At 40.7% G+C, this 15676-nt stretch overlaps 1 protein-coding gene across 1 annotated transcript in view; it reads left to right on the top strand.

Annotated features, from left to right (window-relative positions):
* The window catches only part of HMCN1 (hemicentin 1), a 213424-nt gene that overhangs the window by 46474 nt on the left and 151274 nt on the right, over positions 1 to 15676 (top strand). The window contains exons 5-6 of the mRNA XM_075710119.1: positions 7422 to 7593; positions 9898 to 10004. Coding sequence (XP_075566234.1) covers positions 7422 to 7593; positions 9898 to 10004 — 279 coding nt within the window. The remainder of the gene's footprint in view (positions 1 to 7421; positions 7594 to 9897; positions 10005 to 15676) is intronic.

The raw sequence follows: 15676 nt of genomic DNA, 5'->3' as shown, positions 1-15676 counted from the left end.
TTACACAAAGTAATTGCACAAACTAAAAGTACAAGAATGAGGACAGAACCCTTGTCAACTTAGTCCATGTACAATTATAGGAACCAGAAGGTCTAAAAATCATACTTTATATAACTAGATAAATATGTATTTATATAAGGAAATACATTTCCATATGCCTAAGGTCAGACATAATTAGCATAACATGTGCTTGAGAGCCCATGCCTAATGTTTAGTGATGGTTGGACTTTCCTGAAGATCTTGAGCCCCACTTCACTTCACCGTCCCCACAAATAAGATCACAACAGGTCAAAATATAAAATGTGTATGCCTGCTCTTCAGAAATATTAGACATTTTTGTAGCCCTACTTATCTTATTTTTTAATAGATTTTTTTTTTTTTAAAAGTGGAGGAAGATGCAAACTCTTATTAAGATTTTTTTTTTTTTCAATGTAACAAATGGTAGGAGCTACAGAAGTAGGAGGTACTTTTAGAATCCTGGCAGTGATTTGTATTCATATCCTCATCTGACTATGTAGCTGTTGGACTGAAAGAACAAAGACCAAACTCCCATTAAAAGTATACTGGGTGGAAGAGTTTAACCCACTAACCAGTACCTCCATTGGAAAAATACATGCTGACCGGTCCCTGTCACCTTCTACTTCATGTGCCCGGAAAGATAACAGAATTAAGTGTGTCATTAATACTAAAAGAGAATCTGAACCAGAACCACCTCATGATGTGCTTCAAGAGTAGATAAAATTTCTCATTCTGTAAGATACACAGATGGACACCTAGTATCCTTGAATTTCTTGTTATACATTTGAGATGAAAGTATGGCAACATTTGTCTTTTAATTTTACATCTATTGCATTAGATAAATTATCAAACTGTAGCAGATGAGTAAAGCTGTCTAGAAAGCTCTTCGACAGTGGAAGACTGTTTTCATTAAGAACAAAAACCAACTTGGTAAAGATTTAAAAAAGAAAAGTTTGAGCTAAATCTCTGTTCTGGACTCAGATTGGATCTTGCTAGTATTTTTATGTCACCAGAATTTGTTTTCATTGCCTGCAAATTATCTAGTTCCAGAAGGGACCACAAAGCTGAGCATGTACTCAGCCATCCAGTTGAAAATTCCCTTAGTTTAAACTCAGATGGTTTAAATTGATCTAAAAATCCAAGATTGAGAGGTTTTTCTCTTTGAAGCTGACATTTTTAAGCCTTCTGAAAGCAAAGGGAAGTTAAAAATAGGTTTGTGGAGGGTTTTTTTTTGCCTCCAATGTGTGTAACTGCTTTAAAGAAATAAGATTAACTGCATTAAGTTCACATTTATATGTTAACTTAAACCTTAAATTTATCTTAATGGATTTGGATAGTTTTTGAATGAACTTTCTTATTTGTAAGATGAGTCAAAGATGGGAGCAGAGGGAGGAGAGTAGAGATGTAAGAAAACGTTACCTTCCCTTAGAAAGAGAACTTAGCTAATTCTCAGTGCTGAGATTTCTTGAAGAATCTAGTGATACCAATTTTTTGGTTTCAATACCTTTTTTTTTAATTGTGCACTGGTAGCTGTATGTTAATTGCTCTGTCTCTGTCATTGCTCTCTGACTTTGCTAAAAAGTAATTTTAATAACAAACTTTCCCAGCTGTACTGGGAAATGCTGCAAGGAATCAGATTTGGTATGCAACTCTGGAAATTGATCAAATCATTGTGATTTAAAATTTCCAAAATGTGTCCTGTTGTGACTGTGTGCACTTATTTCTGTTTTGATGCAGACATCTGGATCATGTAGTGGTAGTTCAATCACACTTTAACTTTGACAAAGCAATGTGGAAACTAACCCCTTAGACCCATGTTTTCCATTACTAATGGACTTGGTGAGACAGCTTAATATGTGCCCTTCAGGTTAGACTTTTGACCTAGTTTGATTGTGTTCTGATGAACTAGTTAGTGGATTTTATCAGGGAGGCTTAGCTCCCATTTCTAGTAAGATATATCCTCCCTGTCCTGGTTTCATCTGGAATAGAGTTAACTTTCTTCCTAGTAGCAGGCATAGTGCTGTGTTTTGGATTTAGTAGGAGAAGAATGTTGATAACACGCTGATGCTTTTAGTTGTTGCTAAGTAGTGCTTATGCTAGTCAAGGACTTTTCAGCTTCCCATGCTCTGCCAGGTGCACAAGAAACTGGGAGGGGGCACAGCCAGAATAGTTGATCCAAACTGACCAAAGGGCTATTCCATACCGTATGATGTTATGCTCAGTATATAAACTGGGGGGGGGTTGGCCAGGGGGTAGCGATCGCTGCTCGGGAACTGTCTGGGTATCAGTCGGTGGGTGGTGAGCAATTGCATTGTGCATCACTTGCTTTGTATATTATTATTATCATCATTATTATATTGTTGTTGTTATCATTACTATATTACTTTATTTCAATTATTAAACTGTTCTTATCTCAACCGAGGAGTTTTTCTCACTCTTACTCCTCTGATTCTCTCCCCCATCCCATTGGGGTAGGGGGAGTGAGCGAGCGGCTGCGTGGTGCTTAGTTGCTGGCTGGGGCTAAACCATGACACTCCCCTTGATGACAACTAGCCTGGTCACATGCAGTGAGCCCTATGATGGATTGTCTCAACAAAGAAACGAAAAGCTGAAGAGTTGGTTCCCTTGACACCCAAAAATAGCTGATGCCTGGTCTCTGCAGAACATGCCCAAGAGATGCTGCTGGTCTGCGATTTGAAGAAAGGTGGCTACGCAGAAGTTGAAACTGGTGGTTTTATGCCAGATATGTTTCTTCTGTCCAAAGACCAGCAACTTCCCTTAAAATAATCAGAGTAGCATCACAGTTGCAAGTCTACTGGTTGTTTCAGCAACAGACCTGTGAGGAGTGGGGTGTAAGGCAGGCTCTTTTCCCAATGCTATTTGACGTGGTGTTGGTATTTTTGTGGCAGAGTGTTGTCTGAATTGGCTTTATGGTTAACTGAAATTACTTTTTTGTCAGACAGGGGAAAAGAGTAGAAGAGGATTGGATTCACTTCACTTTCTTTGCTGAAAATTCCTTTTTTAATTTGAAAGTGGTCTTTATTCTTCTCTTAAAGTACACTAGACTGCTGTGCATCATTGAATAACTGTTGCTTGTGTTTCCAGTGGTAGGCTACAAGGTACAATTTACCTTTGAAAGAAAGTGAGCTTTTGGAACAATTTCTACGGCTTATCTCTCCTATCTGCCAAAAAGGATATCTGAGGCTCATGAAATTGTTTTGATTAGATTTTTGTTTTGAAATAAATGGTTGCATGCTGATAAACTTCCCACTGCAGAGCCTTCCCACATGCCTCCCAAGTTTGTAGAAGTAACATGGTCCTGCAGTGGCTTGAAGTGAACTATGCTGTATGAAAGCGAGATTTGTTGTAAAGGATATTGATATGATGTATTAGACTAAGATGTAATTAGGAAAAAAAACCCACAACAAACACACAAAAAAAAAGTTTCAAAGCTGGAAGAACCTGTCTTAACTTCTTTTGCTGAAGCTGTGTGCTCTGGAGTTTTGGTGACTGTGGTTTAAGACACTTTCCCCCTCTTTGATGAGTTGTTTTCAATCCAGATCCTTTCAATGATTCTATAATTCTAATGATCTTCCTCATGGCATGACCCTGGAAACAGATAAGTAGGGGCAGTGAACTTCAGGAAGGAGAACAAGCAGTTGCAAGGAGGGAAGAGAGAAGAATTCTGTATGCTGGTTTCACCTTAGAAACAATTCCTTGATGTGCCTGTACTCATGAACTACAACATCTAAAACCTGAGCACCCCAAGGAAGTAACCAATGGCAAGATGATAACTTGGCTCCAGGTGCATTTTATAATCAGCATGACTGCTGTTAAGTGTTGTTTTATATCTTATGGTAAGAGCTGCTGGAATAGTGTCATTGCCAGTGATCTGCTTTCAAGATGCATTTTCCTTGTTGCGGTTGCTGTCAAAGGTCAAAGTGCTTTGGGATCACTGGGATCAGATATGCATGTATGCTCTCAATTAGTAATTTTATCATTATAATTCTAACAAATTACCTCTCATTCAATGCAGAAATGGGTTAGACCAATCTTTAACAGGTATCTTGTGTTGGTTTATAATGTGGAGAGATGGTTTGTAAGCTTTAGTAGTGCTTACAAGATTGACCTAGGTAGAATTGCGTTCCATCTGTTTTTTCTATTCTAGTTTATTTTCACTGTGAAATAGTGGTTTTAATAGAAAACCGAACAAATTACAGAGAATCTTCTCTCATGAGGCTAGAGTATGAATGAGCTAAGGTGCTGAAGGCTTCGACCCTCTAACTCTTTCCAAGCATGAGCAGTAAGCACAGAACTGGTCCAGGAGTGCTGGATGGGTGGGTTGCCATCTCTACCCTGCCAGCTGCAGTGGTTGCTGCTCAGGAAGAGGCATGTCAGGTTGATGCTCATGAGTTGGGGATGAGGTAGCAATGACTAGGAGCCCCTAAAAATGTGTCATGTGAGCTAAAACTCAACTAATTTTGTTGGTTTTGTGGTTTTGTTTTGTTGTGGTGTTGGTGTTTGGTTTTTTGTTTGTTTTTTTTTTAAAAGTGACTTGGGAATAACAGCTCTTTTTCTCGTATCATATCTATGTTATGATAGAGTTTTTGATTCTTGGTGAAGTAAGGAGGAGGGGCAGCAAAACTGTTACCATGGTCCTCCGGAGGGCAGACTTTGACCTGTTCAGGACACTGGTTGGGAAAGTCCCTTGGGAGGCAGTCCTGAAGGGCAAAGGGGTCCAGGAAGGATGGGCCTTCTTCAAGAAGGAAGTCTTGAGGGCGCAGGAGCGGGCTGTCCCCATGTGCCATAAGATGAACTGGCGGGGAAGACGACCAGCCTGGCTGAACAGGGAGCTTTTGCTGGGACTCAAAGTGGAAAAAAGGAGAGTCTACCACCTTTGGAAGAAGGGGCAGGCAACTGCAGAAGAGTACAGGGTTCTTGTTAGGTCATGCAGGGAGGAAATTAGAAAGGCAAAAGCCCAGCTAGAACTCAATCTGGCCACTGTTGTAAGAGACAATAAAAAATGGTTTTACAAGTACATCATCAACAAAAAGAGAGCCAAGGAGAATCTCCATCCTTTGCTGGACACGGAGGGGAACATTGTCACCAAGGATGAGGAAAAGGCTGAGGTACTTAATACCTTCTTTGCCTCTGTCTTTAATAACCAGACCAGTTATCCCCAGGGTTTTCAGCCCCCTGAGCTGGAAGACAGGGACAGGGAGCAGAATGGAGCCCCCATAATCCAGGAGGAAGCAGTTAATGACCTGCTACGCCACCTGGTTGCTCACAAGGCTATGGGGCTGGATGGGATCCACCCGAGAGTATTAAGGGACTGGTGGGGGAGCTCTCCAAGCCACTTTCCATCATCTATCAGCAGTCCTGGTTAACAGGGGAGGTTCCTGATGACTGGAGGCTTGCCAATGTGACACCCATCTACAAGAAGGGCCAGAAGGAGGAGCCAGGAAACTACAGGTCTGTCAGCCTGACCTCAGTACCAGCAAAGATTATGGAGCAGTTCATCTTGAGTACGCTCAACAGGCATGTGCAGGTCAACCAGGGGATTGGGCCCAGCCAGCATGGGTTCATGAAGGGCAGGTCCTGCTTGACCAACCTGATCTCCTTCTATGACCTGGTGACCCACCTAGTGGATGAAGGAAAGGCTGTGGACATTATCTACCTGGACTTTAGTAAAGCCTTTGACACTGTCTCCCATAGCATTCTCCTTGGGAAGCTGGTGGCTCATGGCCTAGGCAGGTGTACTCTTCACTGAGTAAAAAACTGTCTGGATGGCTGAGCCCAGAGAGTAGTGGTGAATGGAGTTGAATCCAGTTGGCGACTGGTCACGAGCACCACTGCTCTCAACAGCCTCCCCAGGACTCTCTTTTGGGGCCAGTCTTGTTTAACATCTCCATCACCGATCTGGATGAGGGGATTGAGTGCACCATCAGTAAGTTTGCAGATGACACCAAACTGGGTGGGAGTGTCGATCTGCTGGAGGGTAGGATGGCCCTGCAGAGGGATCTGGACAGGGTGATCACTGGGCTGAGGCCAACTGTATGAGGTTTAACAAGGCCAAGTGCCAGGTCCTGCACTTGGGTCACAACAACCCCATGCAACACTACAGGCTTGGGGAAGAGTGGCCGGAAAGCTGCCTGGCCGAAAAGGACCTGGGGGTGTTGGTAGACAGCCGGCTGAACATGAGCCAGCAGTGTGCCCAGGTGGCCAAGAAGGCCATCAGCATCCTGGCTTGTATGAGGAATAGTGTGGCCAGCAGGAGCAGGGAAGTGATTGTCCCCCTGTACTCGGCACTGGTGAGGCCGCACCTGGAATACTGTGTCCAGTTTTGGGCCCCTCAGTACAAGAAGGACATTGAGGTGCTGGAGTGTGTCCAGAGAAGGGCAACAAAGCTGGTGAAGGGTCTAGAGCACAGGCTTTACGAGGAGTGGCTGAGGGAACTGGGGTTGTTTAGGCTAGAGAAGAGGAGGCTGAGGGGTGACCTTATTGCTCTCTACAACTACCTGAAAGGAGGTTGTAGTGAGGTGGGTGTTGGTCTCTTCTCCCATGTAGTTAGCGATAGGACGAGACAAAATGGGCTCAAGGTATGCCAGGGGAGGTTTAGATTGGATATTAGGAAAAATTTCTTCATGGAAAGGGTCGTCAAGCATTGGAACAGGCTACCCAGAGAGGTGGTGGAGTCACCATCCCTGGAAGTGTTCAAAAAACGGGTAGATGTCGCACTTTGTGACATGGTTTAGTGGGCATGGTGGTGTTGGGTTGACAGTTGGACTGATGATCTTAGAGGTCCTTTCCAATCTTAATGATTCCTAGTTTTTACTTTCATTAAAAACTAATCCAGCCCCCAAGCCAGGAAACATGAAATTGCTACTCTACCCTTAATTGGTTTAGTGGTGAACTTGGTAATGTTAGGTTAGTGGTTGGACTGGATGATCTTAAAGGTCTTTTCCAACCTAAACGATTCTATGATTCTGTGATCATGTGTATTGATTCTTACATTGAACAGTAGAAGTTGAAGCATACCTTTCCTTTGACGTTGGTGCTTTGTTTCCTGTATATTCCTGGCATCATGTCTTCTTTTCTATCTGTATTCCTGTGCTCTTGTGTGTTCCTGATACAAGTTGAAATCCTGTCTGTGCTGTCTCCAGAATGTTTGCTGAAATGGGTGCATTGGGTAAAGGCAGTTCCTTTACCACTGTGTTGGCTCAGGTGATGTGGTGGCTGCATGTCATCAGACAATAGGATCACAGGTGAAAGCAGTGATCTTCTGTTACAATAGAAGTTGACATGGAATCTCTACAAGACAGTAGAGACAGTATTTCAGCAGAAAATATTTCATCAGCAAGTACTGTTGACAGTATAATAACAACTGTTATTTTCTTTTCTAGGTGTTAAAATGGGTTGAAGAAGCAGTTCAAGCCTCCAAAGTGCATCTCTTGTCTACAGACCATTTGACCACGGCTGTAAATACTTGGCAGATCCCTTTTGATCCAAGTCTGAAAGAGGTTACAGTGTCCTTGAGTGGTCCTTCACCAGCAATTGAAATTCATGATCCATTAGGTGAAGTAGTTTATACCTTCTTTTGTTATAGCAAAAAAAGTGAATGAAAAAGACAAACTGTCTCCACTGTGTCCAGTAGGGAAGCCTGTATCTGCGATTCATAAATGTCTTTCTTTGATATTTTGAAAACCAGTATCAGGATTTCAGGATATTTTTAAATTTTGTTTTATTTTTAAAATACAAGATCTTTGAATATATGTACTTCTGATATTTAAATTGTTCCCAATGTTGTTTGGTTTTTTTTTTGGAGTCAGAGGAAACTGGAAATCCTCCCTATTCTGACCGCTTCATCTCACCTCCATCTACTTTCTTACTGTTTGTCCTTGCATTCCAAATTTCTGGATACTTTTGTTTTTTCATGTATTTATGTAGTCACTGAACCATCATTTAGGGGTTATACATGATGGTTCTTTTTTATGTGCTGAAAGGTAAACCAAGGTCTGGATTCTTTGAACTATGAGAGCATTCAGAATCAAACCCCATCTCATGTGCGCCTCTCTAGCTGAACAGCGTGTGATGGGGAATGCAATGACATATTTGGATGCTAATTTGTAATTGAAGATATTTTGAACAAATCTACTGTTCGCTGTTATGTCGATGCTTTAGAAACCTGGAACAGCACTCTAGAGATAAAGTCAGATTATACTTTGTATTCTCTGAAAGACTTTTGGCTAAGGATATAGCTTAAGTTTTAGTATCTTGGAAATATTTTATGCACAGCATGAGTTCCCTGCAATGTAATCTTGTCTGTCTTTCACTGAGGCATTCTTCTTTGTTTACAGGAAAGAAATTTGTTCAGAGTGTCTCTTCAAACTATGATAACACAGAGTCCTGGGAGCAACTGTCAGGCTTAGCTGAAGCTTTTACCCTGTCTATATGTTTTTCTTTCTCATAGGTCAGCTCCATGCATCTAAATCCCCATAGTTTCACTGAAGTTAGTTGAGGCATGTCTGATAAGCTGTTAAAAATTGACACTGGGACATCCAATTCTTAACTTCACCTCTCCCTTTAGTGCTCTGAAAGAACCAGATGTGTTTTCAGTGCTGATGGTACTTTGTAGTAAGCCTTGGAGGGAACAAAATGCCTCTATAGAGAATCAGTTCCTGCATACAGCCATCCATATATTTGTATGCGTATGTGTACATATAAAGTGTGGTATGCTGCAGTATGAAAACTTGCAGTCTTATTGGTGTCTAACAGGCTAAATTCCCTGTGAGGATCTTGTATGCATTCCCACCCTTAGTCACATACTAATGCCCCTCTGCCAGGAGAACCTGGCTTATAAACATTTTTACTTGTGGAGTTTATCCTGCTTGAAATAGGTCTAGAGGATGGAAGAGTGAGAGGGCTGACAGGTAGGTTAGGGTAAGCCTGTTCTAGGATCCCTTTCAAGGGATTTGCTTCTGTGCTGCCTCCTTTCACTGAGAGCTGAGTATTTTCTGTAAAGAAGAGAACTTGTTTTGCTTACGGTTTCTGGGTTTCCCACAGCTCTGTATTGTTGCAGGCTGTGTTAAATTCCCAAGTGAATGAAAAGAGTGAAAAATGAGCATTTTTAGTATTCTGGCAAAGAATTACAGGGAATTTTGACTGTTGTAAATGGTAATGACCACTAAGTCACGAGTAAGTCATGTATCAAAAATATATCAGTACAGAAGAACAATATTGTATTATTTACTGCCTGGGGTTTTAGGCAATTTTGTATTTACTCCTGTCCTGGCTTTGGCTGGGATAGTTAATTTTCTTCCTAGTAGCTGGTAGTGCTGTATTCTGGATTTAGTATCAGAATAATGCTGATAACACACTGATGTTTTAGTTGTTGCTAAGTAGTGCTTACTCTAGTCAAGGACTTTTTCAGCTTCCCATGCTCTGCCAGGTGCACAAGAAGCTGGGAGGGGGCACAGCCAGGACAGCTGACCCAAACTGGCCAAGGGGATATTCCATACCATATGACATCATGCTCAATATATAAACTGTGGGGGGAGTTGGCCGGGGGGGCAGTGATTGCTGCTTGGGCATCGGTTGGCAGGTGGTGAGTGGTTGCATCACTTGTTTTTCCTGCATTTTGTTTCTCTCTCCATGTTTTCCTTTTCATTACAATTTATTATTATTATTTCAATTATTAAACTGTTCTTATCTCAATCCATGAGTTTTCTTACTTTTGCTCTACCAATTCTCTCCCCCATCCCACTGCGGGTAGAGGGTGAGTGAGCGGCTGTGTGGTGCTTGGTTGCTGACTGGGATGAAATCATGACAATTCCCTGGTTTGGGGTTGTTTTTTTTTTTTTTTTTTTTTTTTTTTTTTAGGCAAGCAGATCAGTAAAGGATCAGGACTGAATGAATTGCTAAATATCCACAACTCTGCAAAGGTAGTAAATGTCAAAGATCCAGAGCCTGGAACATGGACAATTAAGGTAATGTTACTGCAGAAATCATGTATGACTTGTCCTATTGCTTATAAGGGGATTGTATAATGATTTACTACATTATTGATCATAGATACTCATAGATGAGTTTGTGTTACAATAAATGTCCTTTCTGACCTATGTGTTGTGACATATTCTGGAGGCAGTAGTATAAAATTCTTATCAAGATGATAACATATTGGATGTTACTATCTTAAGTCAAATCCTTAGGTAATCCTTTTCCTTTGGATTGAAAAAGGATAAAGTGAGCACTGAAGTTTTGGAGCCTAGTGACCAGATACTCTGTGTAGAGACTGTGGACACAGAGGGGCTTTGCTGTGTATAGCATGTTTGGAGAACTGGGAGGGGGAGGTAATGTGCACTTTGTGGGCCAGAGATTTCATTGGCAGGTTTGCAAAGTCAATAAATATACATTTAATTCAAACTCCTTATCAGTAAATTATTTAAATACTATAGTATGTAAATAAACTTGTTCATGTGAGTGCTATCATAGCACAGAGTTAGTTACAGAATGGACCCTAAAGGATTTGGAAACCTTAAGATCAACATGATTAGCAGTAATAACCAAATGAGAAAGGATTGTTAAGACTGCCGAAATGGTCATCTTTGAACTGTAACTGTAGCAACTTAATGTGACCCCTTGATCAAGCTCCCTATGCCAAAGGTTGCTGTTCCCACAACAATCTGTAGGAGAGTTTCCCAAGTGGTTGGTTGAAGGCTCCTTATGCTGCGCATGATCGATGTGCAAATGAAGAACAATCATACCTGCTGTTTCTGAGAGTTGTAGCAAGCAACCAGCTCCTAGGTAATGATACGTTAACATGCTTGCCTCTGAAATGAAACAACAAAATGTCTTAGTGATGAAAGGGCAACTTAGAACTGTGGTTCTATGGGATTTTCTCTGGGTGACAGTGATAGTTTAAATGTTTGCTGTTGGCCACATGTTCCTGTGAGTGCCATATCATGGTTGTGAGGCATGTGGTGAACAAGACGTGTAAATGCGTATAACCTCCAAGAGCACTTATGACCTGTTGCTACACATAGAGCTGGGAGCTGTGAACTGAAGCTGGTGTAACTGAAATATTTACTGTTTGTAGGTCAATAAACGTATGTATAAAACAGGTGTAAACTGGGAACGGAAAATTGATTGCTTAGACTAGCCTTAACCCCTAATTTAGCAGAGAATCAAGTTAACACAGTACATCAGGCCAAAAATTGCTTACCTGCAACTGTAATAGGGAAAAGGGATGTGCAAGAGCACTCTCAGTATAATGGGGTAAGCTGGAAGAGGAAGCTTAGGACTTGGTTAGACTTAGGGAAATGTTTGTAGTCATAATTTTGTTTATACTGTGTTCATTATGTCATTTCAATCAACTGTTCAAAATGTAATTGCACCAAATGTGAGTGGAATGTTAAAACTTTAAGGATTATGCTGTGGATAAGACAGTATTTAAATAAACTTAGGGACTAGCCCCAACACTGTTTTTATGGCCACATGCTGACGTTTCAAAAGACTTGAAATGTGTTAGCTAACAACTGACACCCCACTACCAGACCTTCAAATTTGTGCAAGCTCTAACTCTTTATGTAGAAATCGCACTATTTAACTATGTCTGTTTTGCTGACAGATTCTCTTCAAAGTCAGTCAAATCTGTACCTTGAGCTGGCTCATAGGGGGCAGCATGTGGTGACATATGTGCTTAGAGTGGGGGAGAGGAAGGGAGGTATAATGAACTGCGTTTTTACATCTTCTTCTCAACTCTAGTGTGTAACTGTGGCCTAAACTGACTCATGCTTTGTCTTGTTGTTGTATACATCTTTATGTAGGTAAAGCAGCATGATCCCATCTTTGGTATAGGTCCCTTCCAACTGAACTATAAGTGTAAATCCTATATTGTCATTTTTGGAGGGGAAGACGCCTGTGTAAAATACCTTTATAGCCAAGTTCACAATGAGGTGTGCTGAATGGATGCATGCTGCACATTGTTTGTGCCATATGCGCAGAGGTAGTTTGAAAATGATTATTAATTCACATACACTGTAGGAAACTATTGATACTGCTGCAGAACTGGAACTAGAAAAGCATGTTGAGCTTGGCAGCTCTATGGAGAATTGTTTGAATGTCTGTCTATGCTTCCAGGACCAGAAATGTTGAAAAACCTGGTACAGAGACACCCTGGTGGTCTGCAAAAAACTTGTTTGGGTTCCAGTGGACTTAGTAACACCTGACATACTGGGTACTGAGAGAACTTTTCCTACGGTCAGTGCCTTATTCAACTCTGTAGCTTGTTGGAGTCTTTTAGGTTAAGCATGCCATCTAGTAAACATTCAGTGCCCTGCAACACAGAGAAAAAGAGTGCAGAAAAAGCAAAAGCCCTGTGTGATCTCTCCCTGGCTCTGCATGGCTGTTGCTAAGCTGAGACCTTTTTGGATGTGAGCTGAGCCATGTGGAACTACTTGTGTATGCCTGCAATGTGTTGCCCAAATTTCTGGATTCCAGGAATTGCCAAGAGAGGAGGTTGCCACTCTTAAAGGCTCTGTGTGTAACACCCTTCAGAGCTAATAAGCTCTCCTAAGGCTGAGGCTGGCAATCAGCATGATGCAAACTGCCAAGTGGCTCAGCTGGAAGCAGGCCAGCATGCTCAGCTAGATGGAAACCGGTCCCAGCCAAAGCATCAGGCTGCTCCTGCAGTGAGAGTTTTTAAGCTTTTTTTGGTTTTGTTTTTCTAAGCTCAGCATAATGCTATGTCCAATTCTGTGGAGGGGAAAACATTCAAATTTACACATTTTGGGTTAAAAAAAAAAGAAAAATTGTCTTGAATATAGTTGAAATATTTTAATTACTTTAACTTTTATGAGCAAACCACATCTTTTTATTAGGTTTATGCAAACACCTTATATAGGTACTTGTCACCTGGAAGTGCAAAAAGTTGTCATTTTAGTATGATAACAAATTAGTGAGCTGAACTGTATTAGCTGCTAAATCAACTGGAGAATGATTAGTCCAAGAAGATCCCATCTTAATCCACAAACAAGTGTTAGTGTAGTTTCAGTGCTTGGTGAAGTCTTTAAATCACAGGTTTGAGTAATATAAAACACGTTATGCAATCCAGTTGACTCCTGTGCTGCAGGAGGCCTCCAGTTGCCTGCAGGTACTTCAGTATGAGGACATCAAATCTGTGCATGTATGTGTATATTATAAATAAGTTTTCCTTCCAGGTCTGCTATAATACTATTGGTTTACAAGGTGACGGGAGTCTTTTCAAAGAGCAATGACATGAGATGAGCATGTGGCTCCTCTCTCCATAGCATATCAGTGAACAGTACAGGTTTTGCACAGAAGGAGGCATGCTTCTTCAGAAAGATTGTCCTGCTGTTGCATGTGTGTTCTGCACCTCTGAGCTAGCTGTGAGACTAAATTTATCTGCTGGTTCTACTGCTGAGATACCTACCAAGAGATGGGCCTCAACAGGAACAGTCTGACTTGTTTAATAGAGGAGGGAACATCAGTTTGCTTTTGCTAAATCCCTCCCACAAAGACCTGTCCTATGGACTCCTCTTAAAAGACTTCTTTGGAGCAGTTTGGGAGGCATCCAGCATCTTGCAAATAAGTTACCTGCAAGCTCCAGAACAGCAGCATTGGAAGGCAGTTGTATCTACTCCTTAAAGGGCTTGCCTGCCATGTTTTTTCAGTTGAAAAAGCGAGTGAGTGATGGAGGTGAGTCAGTTGGGGAGAGACAGGAGTGAGAAGCCATCAGCTGCTGTTTTGTTCTGTGGTTAATCAACAGGCCTTAGCTTTTTCAGCTGAGCAATGCCACAAAAACTTCCCTGCTGCATAGAGTTAAATGATCATCTGTGTGATGGAGAAAAGGAGAGGAAAAGCAATGAGAAATCTGCAGAAAAACTTGGCTGTTCTTGTGATCAAGACAGGTCTTTAATGACTGCTGTTGTTGTTATTCCCTTACACCCCTATAGTCAAATGCAGCTGGTTTAATGGAATGTAATGACAAACCAGTCCAGAGTAATTTCTACTGAAAGAGCACATTCCTTAAAGCCTAATTCAGCTGTGTATCTCCATCACTGTAAATATAAATATAACCATGCAATTAAAAAATTATTTAGCCATTGTAGCTTAGTTTTTCTGTTGTGTGAAAATTAAGAGGTTGTTTTACAAAAACCCATGCGTTTTGTCATGCATTTGTTTATAGATTCATGCATTTTAGGCAATTTTATTTTGTGTTGTTTGCAAGACAGAAAGCACTTTTTTTCCTGACATCTGTGACAAATACGTGTTTGCTCTTTTTATCATACTTGACCAGTCAGGGAGGAGAAAAACTATTGTACAATACCAGTGATCCATGTTAAACTACAAATAATGAAAAGAAACTTGAAAGGATACTAATTGGAAAGCAATCCTTTGGGGTGAAATTTATTCTTAGGTGTTTGCATAAGACTGCCAGCTCCTAGGCATGACAGTGATAGTTGCATTTATTGTTACTAGTAAATGGTAAAATTTTACAAGGTTATTTTAGCCTTAAAAATTCACAAGTATCCAAAGGTCTCAATTATTCATAAAAAGAAATAAATTCCCAATGTATTTTTCTATGGATTGTTTACTCTGCTTTAGTCACTGGCTTGTTTTATTTGCACTAAGATTTTAAGGCTGTGACTAAAGACTTAGAAAAAGCTTTGAGAAGTTTAATCACACCATAAATTCCTTATACAGATGCATATATCTATAAAAAGAAAACTTTGTCACTGAGTTTGTCTAATGAAATTTTAACTGCCAATTAACGCTTGATAACATGAGTTTTTTGGCACACTTAAGTATTTATTTGTATTGTTAACAGCTGGTTTATATAAAAAAGGCTTTAGTAGTGATTTTTCTGAGGTGAAAGGCTAACCAAATAGAAGCAAATAAAAGTTGTTTTAAACAGATAGACATCAATTTGTCATAGTGTCTAAATGGCTGTCCCTAGGCAGTTAGTTATAAGAAGCAACTGTTTAATTTAATATTCACATGCAGCTGTATTGGAGGTGGTTACTAAACTGAAGGAATTATGTATTTGAGAATGGATCAGATAATACTCTCTAGATAAATAATTCCACTGAGCTTTGTCTCATTTTAATATTGATTTTCCTTTCACATTGCAAGTCTCGTGTGCTGTATCGTCTCCCTGAAAAAAAAACCTCAGAGCAGGTTCTACTAACTGTGGGTTTGATCTTGGCATAATATATCTTGGATATCACTCTTCACAGCCTTTTGAAGCTTTATTTTTTTTCCTGCTGTTCTGGTTGAATTGTCTATGGGTTTGTCATTTTTAAGTCTGTAAAAACCTAACTCCATGCTCAGTGCAGCGTAGCAGTGTGTTTTGTGTTTGGTGAGGCTTTTTTGGGTTGTGTGTTGTGTTCTAACTCCCTCCCCCTCCGCGCCCCCCCCCACCCCCCCAACACCTGAAGGGTGTGGAAGTAGGTGAGGACAAAAAGTCTTGGGTTCCTGTGCACTCTTAGCAAGAAGCAGTTGTCCTTTTCTTTCTCAGCATAGAATAATAGAAAGTGACTTAAAGAAGATAAATCAAAGTAACTGTAGGATTGAGGACTTGCATAAAAGCTACTGTACCCTCAAACATAAAGCTAAAGCTTTTCAAGAGTGGGTGAAC

Source organism: Pelecanus crispus, chromosome 5 (assembly GCF_030463565.1).
Source record: "Pelecanus crispus isolate bPelCri1 chromosome 5, bPelCri1.pri, whole genome shotgun sequence".
In the NCBI taxonomy this organism is placed as follows: Eukaryota; Metazoa; Chordata; class Aves; order Pelecaniformes; family Pelecanidae; genus Pelecanus; species Pelecanus crispus.
The sequence above is the reverse complement of the archived record's forward strand: the minus strand, read 5'-3'. Positions and strand labels throughout refer to the sequence as shown.